The sequence below is a fragment of the Thalassophryne amazonica genome, chromosome 2 (genome assembly GCF_902500255.1).
Source record: "Thalassophryne amazonica chromosome 2, fThaAma1.1, whole genome shotgun sequence".
Taxonomy (NCBI): domain Eukaryota; kingdom Metazoa; phylum Chordata; class Actinopteri; order Batrachoidiformes; family Batrachoididae; genus Thalassophryne; species Thalassophryne amazonica.
The window spans coordinates 77,303,048-77,319,787 of NC_047104.1; the positions used below are offsets into that span (position 1 = coordinate 77,303,048).

Here is a 16,740-nt window from a genome sequence, read left to right on the forward strand (position 1 = left end):
TTGAAAACAAACAAAGAAGAAACAAAAGGTTTCCCATCAAATGTCTTTGGTGACCGTGGAGTGTTGCTGCTGATCTGACTGACCCCTGAAGGAGAGAATATTGCTCTGTCAGTCATCCAGCGTCCTGGAATAAAGATCCTGTTCCAAGCCAAGCTGCTCATCCATCGTCATCATCACTTTAGCTTGCACGCTTCAGTGCAGCATGCTCACTGAAACGATGCCAAGCTCATTTTAATGCTCACAGAGAAAACAGATCATGTGTCGCTTCAGTACACCATCAGTTATGACCTGTACTGACAAAGCATTTTTTTTGTCTCTGCAGGATTAAACTGTACATGTCCTCCTGGACATACACTACTGGACACAACTTTTGGCACTGTTGATGTTTGAGTACAGAATCTGAATCAGTGTAAACAAATTTTGCATTGTCAGAATATTTGAAGAAATGCTCCAAGTTATTGAAAGGCAATGAAAAGAGAAACAACTGTTATATGTAAATAAATTAAAAAAAAACAGCCATAAAATGTACATGAGTTATTGGCATACTTTGGTGAACAAACCTTGGCGGACAGTTGTGATGGGCAAATGAGGCCTCATGAAGCATTTGTTGTTTTCTCTTTGCCCACTAGATGGTGGCCTTTTTGTGAACATTTTCCTGCATGTGCAAGATTGCACCTACACTCACATAGTCTTGCAATAGTGAAGAGACACACTTAGACCCCTTCAGATTGGGGTTGGCAATCCGGCTCAAACTGGATTGTTCTCTAGCCAGGTAGTGTTCAGACCCGTTTTCAAATCCTGCTAATCCTACACCCGCATCCAAACTCAATCCAGTGCAAAACAAATTCTTTGCAGTTTCACCAAAACCACACCATAAAATAACATGCAAACATCAAAAGTGACATGATTAAAAAGGAAACAGCCTTTAGAACTGCTTCCATAACTTCAATGTCTCGACTCATGGCACTGCGATCAAAGGCGTTCGTGGCGTCCCCGCTGTTGTCCCCCTTGAGCCTTCCTTCCCCACCTCTAGCATTGTGAAGGACCACTGTTGGTTGGGAAACAGTGGTCTCGCAGGATGGCATAGAGGAAGAGACAAGATATTCTGTTTATTCCACTTCTTGCATTGTGAGACTTCACCATTTTGTACTTGGCCTTCAAGTTATTTTTCTTGCCACAGCACTGGATTGCCGTTTTTCTCATACCCACGCATTGGTTATGCAGCAGTGACGTCCTCAAACACATTGATTCAGCTACATTCTGCCAACCTGTTTTGAGTTTCCTGATCTCCAAAGACTGAAAGTGAGACTCTCTATCAGTCGATTTATGCTCCTGTCCTCACCTATGGTCATAAACTTTATGTAATGGCCAAAGAATAAGGCAGCAGATACAGGTGTCAGAAATTAGATTCCTCCGTCGTGTATCTGGGCTTACACTCCTGGACAGGGTGAGAAGCTCGACTGTCTGGGAGGGACTCAAAGTAGAGCCGCTGCTTCTTCCCATCAAATGGAACCAGTTGAAGTGGTTGAGGCATCTGGTGAGGATTTCCCCTTAGTCGTCTGCCTAGGGGGCGGCATGGTGGGTTAGTGGTTAGCACTGTTGCCTGACAGTGAGAAGGTCATGGGATCAATTCCCACCTGTAGCCTTTCTGTGTGGAGTTTGCATGTTCTCCCTGTGTTTGTGTGGGTTCCCTCTGGGTGCTCTAGCTTCCTCCCACATCCAAAGACAAGCAGGTTAGGTGGATTGGAAACTTTGTAGGTGTGCATGCAGGTGTGTTTGTTTTTCTATATGTGACCCTGAGATAAACTAGCGTCCTGTCCAGGGTGTACCCCGCCTCACGCCCTATGGCTGCAAGGATAGGCTCCAGTCCCTGTGGACCCTTAATTAGAGTAAGCAGTTGAAGATGGGTGAGTCTCCCTAGGGAGGTCTTCCAGGTACTATCCAACTGTTAAAGCCCAGGAAAACCTGCTGTCGCAGACTTGAATGGTCCCCCCCTAAAAATCGGTCCGCCTCTGCCCTCACTGTATGTGCATCATTTCTGTGCATCAGCCCGTGGTTCACAGATTATCACCTTGTTTCTGCTTAAACCACACTCAGTCATCATCTATCTCAGCAACAGATATCTGAAGCTTTTGTACAGCAATCATTTCTGCATAAATTCAGCATTATTTCATCATAAAAGATGAAGGAAGTGATCAGAGCGTCGCAGGCAATGACGAGCTGCACCTGATGTGTTCCATGAGCCTCTGTCATTTCATCTCAAAGCTTCACCGATTATCGCCTTGTTTCTGCTTAAAAACTGACTTTAGAATGATTTACGAGGTTTTACTTTGTCATCTGATGTTAATAATCACATTAATCCATTTGAGCGCTTTGAAGACGGTCTGTCCTCAGACGAGCTGCTGTTGTACCAAATGATGCACGCAGTGGAGGCAGGGCAAACCCCATTTTTACGGGGGGGGGGGGGGTGGGGGGGCGTTCGGTCTGCGACACCGGGTTTATCTCTGGGTAAAAGGGGAATTATTTATGATATTACAGAACACAGAAACTAAGCTTAGCATCACTAAGTTTGCTGCTTTAATGTAATGTGCAAACACCTGAACATCTGTTGTATCTTTCAATTCAGTAAATTATTGTTTCACTCGTTAACAATGAAAAATGTCCACATTCACATAACCATCTAATGTCTGCAGACAACAGTAAATGCGCTCTAACAATATGACATTTTTGTTCTCCTCAAAATGTGATACAGCATTGGGTTAATACTTTGCTACTGGGATTTTCTTCATATGTATAAAGGACATATGAGTGATGGTGCAATAATAGACAAACAGTTATTGAGCTGAATGACCACTTAAGGCTCACCTGAGATCAGATGCAAAACTCGTGCAGCAGATAAGCAAAAAACCCAAACACTTCAGTTAGGGACAATGCATAAAATTTGGTATGTGTGCTCAATATTACCTTCTCTTGTGAAAACATTGGATGGCCACGCAAATTTCAATATGGGCTGGCATTTTTCAAGATGGCCGCCAGTTTTACGAATTTCCGGCATTTTTCGTTAATATATATGATATGGTACTTCATTTATCACTCATACAGTGTACTACTGTGTAGGAGAGTGATCCAATACATCACAAAGTGGATTTATTTAGCATTCTAAGAAAAAAGGCATGAAATATTGCTGCCATAAAATTATTTTATTTTTTGCTTAAATCTCAGTGCAACAGGAGAAAATGACGTGTTCATTTTTTCCTTCAAGCCTCCACTTGAAAGCCAAAGAATCACTTTCTAAAGTGTTAATTGAACAAATATTGTGTGCATGGAAATAACTATATGAGGAAAACCGTAACCAAATGGGATTGACGTGGTATCAGTGCACGATTTTTGACACTGACTCCTGAAGGATAATGAACGACATCATAGTTCCTGTGAACAAATTAGCCCCACAAATAAGCAATAAATGTACAAGAAGAACTTCCAAATTGCAAAACAATATGAGTGCACATTACTTCTGTGTAATGTTCACCCTTTTTAGATATTGTGAGTAATTGTCACATGATTTGAAAGATGGAAATGGAGCCAAATGACAAAAAAGTAAATAAACCCCATATAGTCCACCAACTTTGCATTGCAAGTAGGTGCTACAGTGGAAGAGTGTCTGTTTTCTTCAAACATGAAAAAATACATTTATTGAAGTGTGTCAATTTCAAAGTTCTTTCTACACTGTTCTACCAGCTAATTGATATGGGACTATTAGACAGCAATTTGGACACTAAACTATACTACATGTATGCACTACGAAATTAGTCATAATCTACCACTGGAGTTAGTAAAGCTACATGAAGGTAGAGCATTAGTAAATGAAGATTACAGAAACTAAACCCATGCTGAGTTACACAGCAGTGACGTCACCAGTGTGCCCTGGTTGTGCATTGACATTCACTCCTCTAAATTTTATTATACCATTTAACTTGTATATACATGTATGACAGCTATACAGATGTATGTGGCAATGAACAGTGTGTATCATCATTTTAAAGAAAACTTTTCAGAGACATAACGCACTGAAATCTCGTGCTCCACAGAGGACGCTATCACCACAGCGCTCCACACCGCGGACGCTCTGACCAGTCCGCTAAAAACGCTCCTCTGGCCTGAGTGGCCAGAGAATTCTTTAGCTGTCAGGCAGTGAAGCCTAATGACTACCATATGCACAGCGACTCCTGCTGTCCTCCGTCACGTGTGTGTAATAATTATTCATTTATTACATCTGCCAAGGACATAATCAGCATTTATTTATAGAGCGCTTTACATTAAAAACAGAAATTCTCAAAAATAAAACACATACAATAAAATTTTAAAACAGCACGTAAAAACAACATGTCTGCTCCCCACGAGGTGTTAAAAGCCAGTTTAAATAAGTCTTTAACTTAGATTTAAAAAGTGCTTGGTCAGGAATAGTATGTAATTCAAGAGGTAGCTTGTTCCACAGTCTGGGGCCAGCTACCGCATAAAATCCATTTATTTATTTGTCTGTCTTTCAGCAGGATTGTGTCAAAACGACTACACTGATGTGGACAGAATTTGCACCACAGATACATATTAGGGTATGTAAGACACCATTACATTTTGGAGGTGGTCTGGATTGGTGGACATCAGAAATTTCTTTCTCTTGTTCATTCTTTTTTTTTTTTTTTTTTTTACTCTTATGAGTCTGGGTCATGGTGGAAGGAGATCAAGCAGCTCCTTCCACTCTTCCCTATCCTCAGCCAAGTCCTGTAACTCTTTCCGGGGAATCTTGATCCATTCCAAGCCAACTGGTGGGAAATACAGGAGAATGCAGTTACACAATACAATATGCTTAAAACTCACTGCTATCTGTTTTTCGAGCTGTTACTTCAGTAATGCTGAATTTTCTAAAATTACAGGATGGTTTAGGTTAGTGTACATGATTGCTGTCATTGTGGATGGTGTTTATTTTGTTTCTTCGTCATCGGCATACTGTCAAGCTGCAGCAGCTGCAGGAATGCTATATTACTGCATGTAACGTCGTGTGATACAGAAACCAGAGAGAATGAGGGCCGCAGGCAGGGTCGAAGTTCAGTCAGTGGGCCCCTGTAGTCAGTGTCGTCTCCCTTCAAGGAATTGTTTTTGTGAGCTGCACTTCAGCAAACTAAATGCTGGTTTGCTGATTAAATGGAAGATTTTGTTCAAAGATATCTTTGATATGTTAACCTCAGTAAAGGCTGTACATATTAGTGTGACGTCATTTCAATTATTTTGTTTGAAAGCTTTAAGATTTAAATTGCATGCTTGCCACAAGTGTGTGAACAAAAGTTTGTATTTCTGCTAAAGGCCTAGTTCACAAATAATGAAGCCAAAGTGACATTCATTTATTCATTCATCTTCTACCGCTTAGTCCAATTAAGGGTCACGGGGGGCTGGAGCCTATCCCAGCAGTCATAGGGTGCGAGGCGGGGTACACCCAGGACAGGACGCCAGTCTGTCGCAGGGCCACAAATAGACAAACACACACACACACCTACGGACAATTTTCTAAAGATGCCAATCCACCTAACCCGCATGTCTTTGGATGTGGGAGGAAACCGGAGCACCCGGAGGAAACCCACGCAAACACGGGGAGAACATGCAAACTCCACACAGAAAGGCCACGGGAACTGAACCCACAACCTTCTTGCTGTGAGGCAACAGTGCTAACCACTAAGCCACCGTGCTGCCCCCAAAGTGACATAACCAAAATTTAAAAGTGGTATTTTTTGTGAAATGTTATCATTTTAGGTATGTTATATATCAGAGTTTCAATATTTCTGTTGGTCTCGGTTCAGTCATTGCAAGAAATTATCAGTGCATATATACTATAATGTGCTAGAGCGTTACACTTGCGACAACAGTTGGAGGTATCTTCTTTAGTCTGCAGAAGCCTGAAACAAAGAAATTCTGTCCATTAGTTCCTGGTATTATTGAACAAGTAATATAATTATTCTGTTGAAGCAGAGTAGGAGATATCGCTAAGGTCTTGACACAAATATATCAAGGACTTATTCTCAGCGTTACACTTGCGACAGTTTTGCCTTGCTTTAGAAACATGATGTTTTTTCTCAGAAATGACATTTCTACCTTTACAAAAATGTATTACTGTGTTTTAGTATGACGCACAAACAGACAAAATACAAGGTTATTTCTTTAACATTCAACTTTAAATGATAATGCTAAATATCAGTGTCACACAAAATTGATGAAAAAAGTGCTATTTTTGGGGTAAATTTCATGCATATCTCTGGAATGGTGCAGAATTTTTTCATGAAATTTTCAGTACCTGTCAAAGAGACTATAGGGAACTCAGTGCAAAATAAAATAATGGCTTGTTCATGACAAATGTAATGCAAATCAGCAGCTAGGCTTCATTATTTTTGAACTAGGCCTAAACCATGTTGAAAATGTGTTGAAGTAATAAATGAAGCTTTGGTTGGAATGGTTCATTCTGTCTTGCATGTTTAAAAATATGACACTGCAGCAACGTGTGCAGCTGGTGTTCACTGTTGTGAAATTATTTCTTCATCGCTTTTCTCTGCAATTAAACCACTTCTGGAGAAATATGCAAATTTTACCTCACCACCAGAATGCATGTTGTAAAACCTGTTTAGTGCAACTCAAGCATGTAATGATCTTGAACCACTTCATTTTATTTTACACATAATTCAAGCATCAATGTTTTTATTAATTAAGCAAAATCAATTTTGTTGATTTAATGTTGAATTTCAAAATATATGAAGTGAACAGCAATTATTCATTTACTGAGTGGAATTTAATAACTTAATGTGTGGTACATCTGCCAACAAACCATATCTGTTCTTAACAAGTAAGATAGGAAGAATATGAACAACATGTCAAATTTTGAGTTCACTACCATTTTCAGTCCTTTGTGGAAGGCAGAACACACTAGATAGACCATCTAATAGCAAATTAGTTTATTTAGTTTAATTAATGTCTAAAGATGGTACAAAACACTATTTTCACAAAATATGAAAAGGTCAGTATTTTGTGGGGCTGTAAGGAAGCATAAATGCAACACCATATTGGCTACACATCATCTTGAGATATAGAAGAATACTCAGAATATGCCCAGAAAATGGGCATATTTTGTAGGTCGTTCAAAATTAGAATATTTTTAACAACTATAGATTTTGCTCCAAATAGCCTGATTTATGATTTGACTATAGATATGCTCTAACACATCATAAATCGTGGTGCAAAAAATTAGACTGCTATAGCTCGTGTATTTCTTTGATTTTTTTTTAGCAATCAGAAATTTTGGAATTTCTACCATTTTCAGACCTCTGGGAAAACAGATAGACCAAAACTAAGTCAACTTGCCCACACTCTACATCAAATGTATGAGGTAAACAAAAGATTATCATTTGGAGAGTATATCCGCCAACAAACCAAATCTTACTTATTCTTAACAAGTAAGATATGAACCATATGAAATATGAATAGCATGTCAAATTTTGGGCTTGCTACCATTTTTAGGCCTTTGTGGATGGTAGAACACACCAGATAGACCAAAACTGGCTCAAGTTGCCCACACTCTACACCAAATGTTAGCTCTAAATGAGCAGTTTCACATCTGTGACTCTTATAGCAAGTGAGTTATTCAAGTCTAAAATTCGTACAAATCACCATTTCATACACCAAAACTTGCTAGGGCTGTAAGGAAGCTTAAACTCCAGCACCGTATTGTTACCCATCATCTTGGTTATGAGAATACATGGTTAAAATATGAATTTGATGCCTCAGTGGTCCACATTTCATCTGGGTTGCAAAGGGAAAATGGGCAATATTTTGAAATTCCTCAAAATTACAGTGTTTGTAAAAGTTTGGGCACCCCTGATGATTTCCCTGATTTTCCTTTATAAATCATGGTTGTTTGGATCAGCAATTTTAGTTAAATATATCATATAGAGACAAACATGATATTGAGAAGTGAAATGAAGTTTTATAGGATTTACAGAACGTATGCAATAATTCTTTTAAACAAAATAGGCAGGTGCATAAATTTGGGGACCCCAACAGAAAAAATATATCAATATTTAGTATATCTCCTCTTGCAGAAATAGCCTCAACGCTTCCTATAGCTTCCAATCAGAGTCTGGATTCTGGTTGAAGGTATTTTTGGACCATTCTTCTTACAAAACATCTCAGGTTTGTTGGTTTCCGAGCATGGACAGCCCGCTTAAAATCACACCACAGATTTTCAATAATATTCAGGTCTGGGGACTGAGAGGGTATTCCAGACAATTGTACTTGGTCCTCTGCATGCTTATTAGATTTTGAGCAGTGTTAGGGTCATTGTGTTGTTGAACAGATCAGCCCTGGTGCAACTTCCTTCAACTTTGTCACTGATTCTTGAACATTGTTCTCAAGAATCTGCTGATATTGACTGGGAATCCATGTGACCCTCAACTTTAACAAGATTCTCAGTACCTGCACTGGCCACTCAGCACAAGGAACCACGCCAAATTTACTGTAGGTAGCAAGCGTTTTCTTGAATGCTGTGTTCTCTTTCCACCATGCATACCGCCCCTTGTTATGTCCAAATAACCTCAATTTAGTTTCATCAGTCACCAGCACCTTCTTCCAAAATGAACCTGGCTTGTCCAAATGTGCTTTAGCATACCTCAAGCGGACTGTTTGTGGCGTGGTACTCAGTAAAGGCTTCCTCTGCATTACAGCATCATACAGTATCTCTTTGTGCAAAGTGCTCTGTATAGTTGAACGATGCACAGATACACTATCTGCAGCAAGATCATGTAGTAGGTCTTTGGAGATGTCTGTGGGTTGACTATGATGTTCTCACCAGCCTTTGCTTCAGCTTATCTGAGATTTTTCTTGGCCTGCCCTTCAAGCCTTACGTAGTACTGTGTCTGCGTTCTTCCATTTCCTCACTATGTTCCTCACAGTGGAAACTGACGGCTGAATCTCTGAGATAGCTTTTTGTATCCTTCCCCTAAACCATGATGTGAACAAGCTTTGTTTTCAGGTCATTTGAGAGTTGTTTAGAGGCTCCAATGTTGTCACTCTTAGAAGAGATGCAAAGAGGGGAAACATTTGCAAATGGCCACCTTAAATACCCTTTCACATGATTGGATTCACCTGTGTAAGGAGGTCAAGGGTCAATGAGCTTACAAACCTATTTTGTGTTCCAGTAATTAGTGCTAAATTTATTCAAATCAGTAAAATGACAAGGGTGCCCAAATTTATCCACCTGCCTAATTTTGTTTAAATAATTATTGCACACTTTCTTTTAAATACTATAAACTTAATTTTACTTCTCAAATATCAGTGTGTTCGTCTGCTATATGATATATTTCTGATCCAGACAACCAATGATTTATAAAGGAAAATCATGGAAATTATCAGGGGTGCCAAAACTTTTGCATACAACTGTAGCAGATTTCTAATGACTATAGAGTTTGCGCCAGACAACTCGACGTTATGATTTGATTGTAAAGATATGCTGTAACACATCCAAAATCATAGACTTCCCTAGCTAGTGTATTTCTTTGATTTTTGAGCACTCATAAATATGAACATGTCATATTTTCAACTTGTTACCTTTTTCAGTCCTTTGTGAAAGTCTGATCACACTAGACAGACCAAAACAGACTAAATATTCCCACTCTACACTGACAGTCAGCCCATGGTGAGCAGTTTGACCACCTGAATAGTTAACAGCAAGCTAGTTATTAACATCTAAAGTTGGTACAAGCACCATTTTCACAAAATGTGAAAAATTCACCAAAATTTCCAGGGGTTGTAACTTCAAACCTTTTCAAGATACAGGCCAAATATCTCATTTCATCCTAACTTTGGAATATGAATGACATATTAAATTGACAGAACAGGGTGAGGAGTGACCTTGGAAATATTTTTAAAACTGGGTGATTTGAAAGGAATAACGCAGTTGTCTGCAGACTTCCGCAACAGAATTGTCCAGAGGCACAACTCTCTGGCAGGATACAAAAACGTTTCTGTTGCTTTGAAGGTCCCAATGAGCACAGTGGCCTCCATCATCCATAAATGGAAGCAGTTCTGATCCTAGAGCTGGCCGCCTGTCTAAACTGAGGGATCGGGGGAAAAGGGCCTTTCAGGGAGGTGACCAAGAACTGGATGGTCACTCAGAGCTCTGGCATTCCTCTGTGGAGAGAAGAGAACCTTCCAGAAGGACAACCATCTCTGCAACAATCCATCAATCAGGCCTGTCTCGTAGAGTAGCCAGACAGAAGCCACTCCTTAGTAAATGGCACATGGCAAACTGCCTGGAGTTTCCCAAAAGGCATCTGAAGGACTCTCAGACCATGAGAAACAAAATTCTCTTGTTTGAGGAGACAAAGATTGAACTCTTTGGTGTGAATACCAGGCATCATGTTTGGATGAACCAGTCACCATCCCTACAGTGAAGCATGGTGGTGGCAGCATCATGCTGTGGGAATGTGTTTCAGTGGCAGGAACTGGGACACTGGTCAGGATTGAGGGAAAAATGAATGTAGGAATGTACAGAGACATCCTGGATGAAAACCTGCTCCAGAGCGCTCTTGACCTCAGACTGAGGTGACGATTCATCTTTCAGCAGGACAATGACCCTAAGCACACAGCCAAGATATCAAAGGAGTGGCTTCATGACAACTCTGTGAATGTCCTTGAATGGCCCAGCCAGAGCCCAGACCTGAATCTGATTGAACATCTCTGGAGAGATCTGAAAATGGCTGCGCACCAACTCTCCCAATCAAACCCGATGGAACTTGAAAGATGCTGCAAAGAGGAATGGGCAAAACCGCCCAAAGATAGGTGCACCAAGCTTGTGGCATCATATTCAAGAAGACTTGAGGCTGTAATTGCTGCTAAAGGTGCATCAATGAAGTATTGAGCAAAGCGTGTGAATACTATGTACATGTGATTTCTTAGTTTTTGTTACCGCCACCAATGAAGCTGGAGGAGGTTATGTTTTCACCTGTTTGTTTTTTTGTGAACAGCCTGGAGCCCACAATTTTTCATATATAGTTATGATTTTGTTTTTTTGTTTTTTTTTTTTTTACTGAAGATTCATATCCTCATAGGCAAGAACAGGTTTTGGTTTTCAAGGTCACAAGTCAAAAGTCAAAGTCCAGAAAAAGTCTTGGAAAAATCCCTATCTTTAACATTGAACAAATTTTTAAAAATTCATAACTCTGTCAAAAAAGATGAAATTTCTTTCATATTATGAGAGCATTATGTAAGATGGCATCCTTTATGGATTGACACAGTTTAATCTGGATCTGATCCAGATTACAGATTTTATGGCCATTAAAATTTAACATTGAAAACCCCATATATATTTTACATTATATCTTAATCAAACATGCCCCAATTGCTCTCATATTTGAAAGTGAGGTGCAGACTGGCACTCACTATCGCCTGACAAAGTTTGATCTGGATCTGATCTGGTTGTGGATTTTGTGGACATTTGCATTTAATATTGAAAAACTTTATTCATGTTGTCATTATTGGGGGTGTTGTGAGTAGAATTTTGCAGGGCAAAAATTTATTTCATCCATTTGGAATAAGCCTTGTGGAAAAAGATAAGCACTGTGAATACTTTCCGGATGCGCCGTATATGCTCTGTTAATTTTGGTAAATTACAAGATTGTAGCACTTATTGTTTTTCAGTTATTGTTCTAACAATGGAGGGGATGATTCCTATCTTTTGATTGACAAAATCAGTAGAGCTTCCATTCCCCATATTGATATGAAAATGTAGATAAACTCAGCCACATAGCCACACATGCTTTTGTGACGTGAACATTATTTTAAACTGTTGGATGCCAACAGGAAGCACATGAACGTCCTTTGATGTGATAGGTGTTTACAGTCTGTGACATTTAGCTCTGCTTCCACCTGGTGGTCTTAAATGAACATGAGCTGTCTCATTTCAGGAGGAGGAGGGTGAATGTGAAGTCATGTGAAGTCTTTTGATTGGAAGAAGGAGGAGGAGGTGGGGAGCTGTCCATCAGAAACAACTGATTTAATGAGTGTGAAGTAAACCTACCGACTCACACACCTGGACTGAACACCTTTGTGCACCTGAACTGTTTCTGAGGGAACTGCCTGTGTGTCAGGTCACAAAACACAACCAAGGTAGGAGATGAACATCAGCTGCTTCCTGCAGCGTGTGTGTGTGTGTGTGTGTGTGTGTGTGTGTGTGTGTGTGTGTGTGTGTGTGTGTTGTGTGTGTGTGTGTGTGTGTGTGTGTGTGTGTGTGTGTGGACACAACCATTGATAATCAAAGAAAAAAAAGAAGACTTTTAGTGTGTGTGTGTGTGTGTGTAGCATGCAACAGTCAGGCCGGCTGAGGCTGAGGCCGTGGCTAGAGGAGCAAATTCAGTCTGGGAAATACCCAGGAGTCGCTGGCTGGATCAGGTGGGCCATTAGTACTACTACAACAACTAATATAATAATAATAATATAAAAACAAGCAGGATCACAAAGTTTGGAGTAATGATCAACAGAATGTGTTCGTATTGTTATTGTATTTATTTTATAATTCTCTTCTATTCTGTTCTGTCCCAGTCAGCACGAATCTTCCAGATCCGTGGAACATGCCGCCCGTCATGGTTGGAGTATTGACCGAGACGCTACTCTATTCAGGAGTTGGGCCGTGCACACTGGTAAGAGTGTGTTTACTCATACACACACAGCTGCACACTTCATGCAGACATTTTTTCTACTTCTGTGACCTATAGGAACAGACGTTTACGTATGGACCGCCTGATGAATGATCCAGTCCACACTCTTTTTTTTTTTTTTTATCCAGAAAGACACATTGAATTTGTGAATATAGAAAGACTTTCTTGTTGTATTCGAAATAAAACATTCCAAGTTATAGTAAACATTTAACACATCACGCGCACAAACATGACATCCAAGTGTTGCGTTGAATGTTTTGCTCATTAACTTTAAATATGATAAAACCTGGAAAAAAAAATCCCACCCTTCGAGACCGAGCGTCATACTGGCATGACTAATGTCCTTTTAAACAAGAATAAGAAAATTCATGAAGAACAATTGTAATAAAAAAGCAGAGCAGTTGCCATTATTTCAGTTATTGGATGTGATGTTTTCAGAATATGTGGTGATGGACAGGAAAACATTGTTTCCTGACCCAACACATTCCTTCATCATGCTGATATTGTAAAATACAAAAACTAACCAGCACACAAAAGCATGTTTAAAATCATCTGGTAGAGGTTATGTAGTGGGTGCATGCTGATTTACTGTGTCTCTGCTGCACATCATATTACCAACTCAATCCAGTTATGACAGAAATTATAATTCTGTGGCAAATTAATGAAATTAACCAAACAACAAAGCCACTGATTAGAGTTCATATCTCAGCCAGGCCTCTCACAGAGTTAAAAATGTATTTATGTAGTAAGTCCCTTTGGCTGCTCCCTTGTTTTCACTCAGGGTCACCACAGCAAATCCAAGGTGGATCTGCATGTTGAATTGGCACAGGTTTTACACCGGATGCCCTTCCTGACGCAACTCCACATTATATGGAGAAATGTGGCAGGGGTGGGATTTGAACCCGGAACCTTCTGCACTGAAACCAAGTGCATTAACCACTTGGCCACCACCCTGCTGTGGTTTATATATATCTTCTTATGAAGTTCTTATGCTTCAGTCAGGATTCAGTGTTGTTCAAAGTTCAATCTAATGCAGTTAAAATGAGTCATTCCAAAGGTGCACTGGTCTGTGTCAAAGTTTTGTTTTGTTTTTAAACTAAAAACTAAAGATTTATCCACAAGACTCGGTATGGGATGATGGAACTTTAGTAGTCAGTTATTAATTGGTTCCGTTGTTTGAAGTTAGTGCAGGTGGCTTTGCAGAATGTCTAACCTCCACACTTCAGTCATGGGAAGATCACTCGTGCCTTGTGACTGCAGCTGCATCACATCGTGGGAAGCTCCACGTCAGTACTGTGAACATTGACCAGACGTATCATGTTGCTGCCAAGAACAGTCCCTCAAAACATCAAGAAAACCGGTTATCATGGGAAGTGTAAAACATAATAATAATAATGAAACGGGGGATTTTTTTTTTTTTTTAATCGTTAAAAAAACAATGTTGAGATCAAAATTAAATTAGGTCAGGCCTGGGAGCATGTGTTGATGCCACACGCTGTAACATCCACCACAGCACAGTACATCTTGGGTCTTGGGTCTCGGTCCATTCCCACCTCTCAAAATTAACCCTCCCTCTGCTGTAGTCATGTGATACATGGGTGCCCCCTTTTCCTTCTCAGTCACTGGGTCATCAACACCGAGGCACCTGCATGCTGTCCAAAATGTCCTGGCTATGCTTCCTCACATCACAAATGATACAGCTTAGTCTCCCAAAGTAACCCCTCATTTGACACAAAGTAATTCCAGCAGTACCAATGGATCCTCTGAAGATACTGCGTACTAAGGACAAATTGTCGTCATCTTAGGTCGCTGGATAGTGTCCAAGTTTCACAGCCATACAGTAAGACAGGAAGCACCAGGACCCTCAAAATCTGGACCTTCTTTCAAAGATATCAGCATCACCAAACACCTCATGTGTGAAACAGTGATGCCTTTTGGTAAAAGCAACAAATTGTTTGTAGTAGTAGTAGTAGTAATTAGATACAGTTGTATGCAAAAGTTTGGGCACCCCTGATAATTTCATGATTTTCCTTTATAAATCATTGGTTGTTTGGATCCAGACTCTCTTTGGAAGCTATAGGAAGTGTTTTGAGGCTGTTATTTCTGCAAAAGGAGGATCTACTAAATATTGATGTTTTTTTTTTTTCTGCTGGGGTGCCCAAATTTATGCACCTGCCTAATTTTGTTTAAAGATTTATTACACACTTTCTGTAAATCCTATAAACTTCATTTCACTTCTCAAATATCACTGTGTTTGTCTGCTATATGTTATATATAACTGAAATTTCTGATCCAAACAACCAATGATTTATAAAGGAAAATCAGGAAAATGATCAGGGGTGCCCAAACTTTTGCATACAACTGTATCATGCTATCCTCAGTTTCTGACCTGAGGATAATCAATAGTAACACCCCAGATGGCTGCCATACTGTTCCAGAATATCTTCAAAATGTTTTATTACTGTGTTTCATACAAACACAAATTAAGTGTTGTTTTCTTACGCACTGAATCCATTCCAACTAAAATTACATTGACTTAAAAACTAAGGACGGCACAATATCTTTATTATTATTATTATTATTATTATATCAAACAATGTCTGTACAAAATTTGGAGCCTTTACCATAAAACACAATTGCAGTAATATTTTTACACAGGATGTTTTTAGTTTTTTATAATCTCTGCAGATAAAATTGTAAACTACTCAATATATCAAAAAGGACTCTACAGAGCGTATAACATCACTATTCAGGTAAGATCATCAATGTCCAGGCAGACTAATTATTAAAAGGTTGAGCAACACAGTGAAAGTTTTTTGATATCTCTGAAGACAAAACAAATATGATGACCGTCACCACAGAAAGACATTTTCTCATGCTGTGGAAAAGGATTGACACCCAACAAACAATCAAAAATGGGAGTGCTTGATGTTTTCTTCATTACTGTGTCATAATAATCATCATTGTCCAAACCTCATTATTCCAACATCTATAACTGTACCACTTGTGGCATTCAAACCCATGATGTTGATCTTGACATAAGCAATCCATATTTGAACTTGTCTGAAATCGTATGCCAAAAGATATAAACCGGTAAAATTTGGTGCTAAAGTGTTAAGCTGTTGCCAAGGTGTCACACATACAAATTTGGCTCGTAACAGGTCAGAAACAGTAACCTCCCGTGCTTTCACACAGACCTCTTTTTGTTTGTGCTCTTGCCCACTTCAGGACGGTACCATCCGGGTAAAGACAAGCCCGACCCTAAGACGTGGAAAGCCAACTTTCGCTGTGCTTTGAATTCTTTGCCTGACATCTGTGAGCTTCGGGAGCACAGCAGGAAAAGAGGCAGTAATGCCTACAGGGTCTACAGGATGCGCCCAGCGCACAGACGCACAGACGCAGCAGGCGAGGTAAGCTGCTACTGCAGAGGCAAGCAGGCACTCGCCTCTACGCTCCTTCTGTTGAACCCCAAACATTCAAGGATTCGTAAATGGAGTGGGCCACGGCCTAAACTTAATCTAAAGTCGGGGTCTTTTAGTGAAGATTAGGGCTGGTGGCCGGCGATCACCTTATTATTTCTTCTGTTTTTCTTGTTGTTTAATGCTGACAAATTATACTGTATTTGTTGTCTTTCTGTCGCCTCATTCTGTTTTTTCTCTCTGTTTGAGGTGTGGCTCCATCCAGAGATGGGAATTGGTGTCTTCTTCTGTAGGTCTCCTGTCCTGTGCACCAGCATGGACTCCCAAAATTTCCTGTTGATTTGTTTTGTAAATTGTATCAGTAACATGACCCAGACAGAAGTTAGCCCCTTTGAGTCTGGTCTGCTTGAGGTTTCTTCCTTATTACTGTTGCCTGTGTGCTTGCTCTGGGGGTTGGTAAGGTTAGGCCTTATTTGTGTGAAGCACCTTGAGGCAACTTTGTTGTGATTTGGTGCTATAAAAATGAAATGAATTAAATTGAGGATGCTGGCAGTGGTGCTGGACAGGGTTGAACT

The 16,740-nt window shown here is 39.9% G+C and overlaps 1 protein-coding gene across 1 annotated transcript; it reads left to right on the top strand.

Annotated features, from left to right (window-relative positions):
- Nucleotides 1–12,061: 12,061 nt before the first annotated feature.
- Nucleotides 12,062–16,294, top strand: LOC117503774 (interferon regulatory factor 2-like). The gene is given in 6 exon segments (XM_034163019.1): nt 12,062–12,198; nt 12,391–12,464; nt 12,467–12,480; nt 12,631–12,653; nt 12,655–12,728; nt 15,975–16,294. Coding segments are annotated over 5 exon segments (504 nt in total). The 5' UTR covers nt 12,062–12,198; nt 12,391.
- The last annotated feature ends 446 nt before the right edge of the window (nt 16,295–16,740 follow it).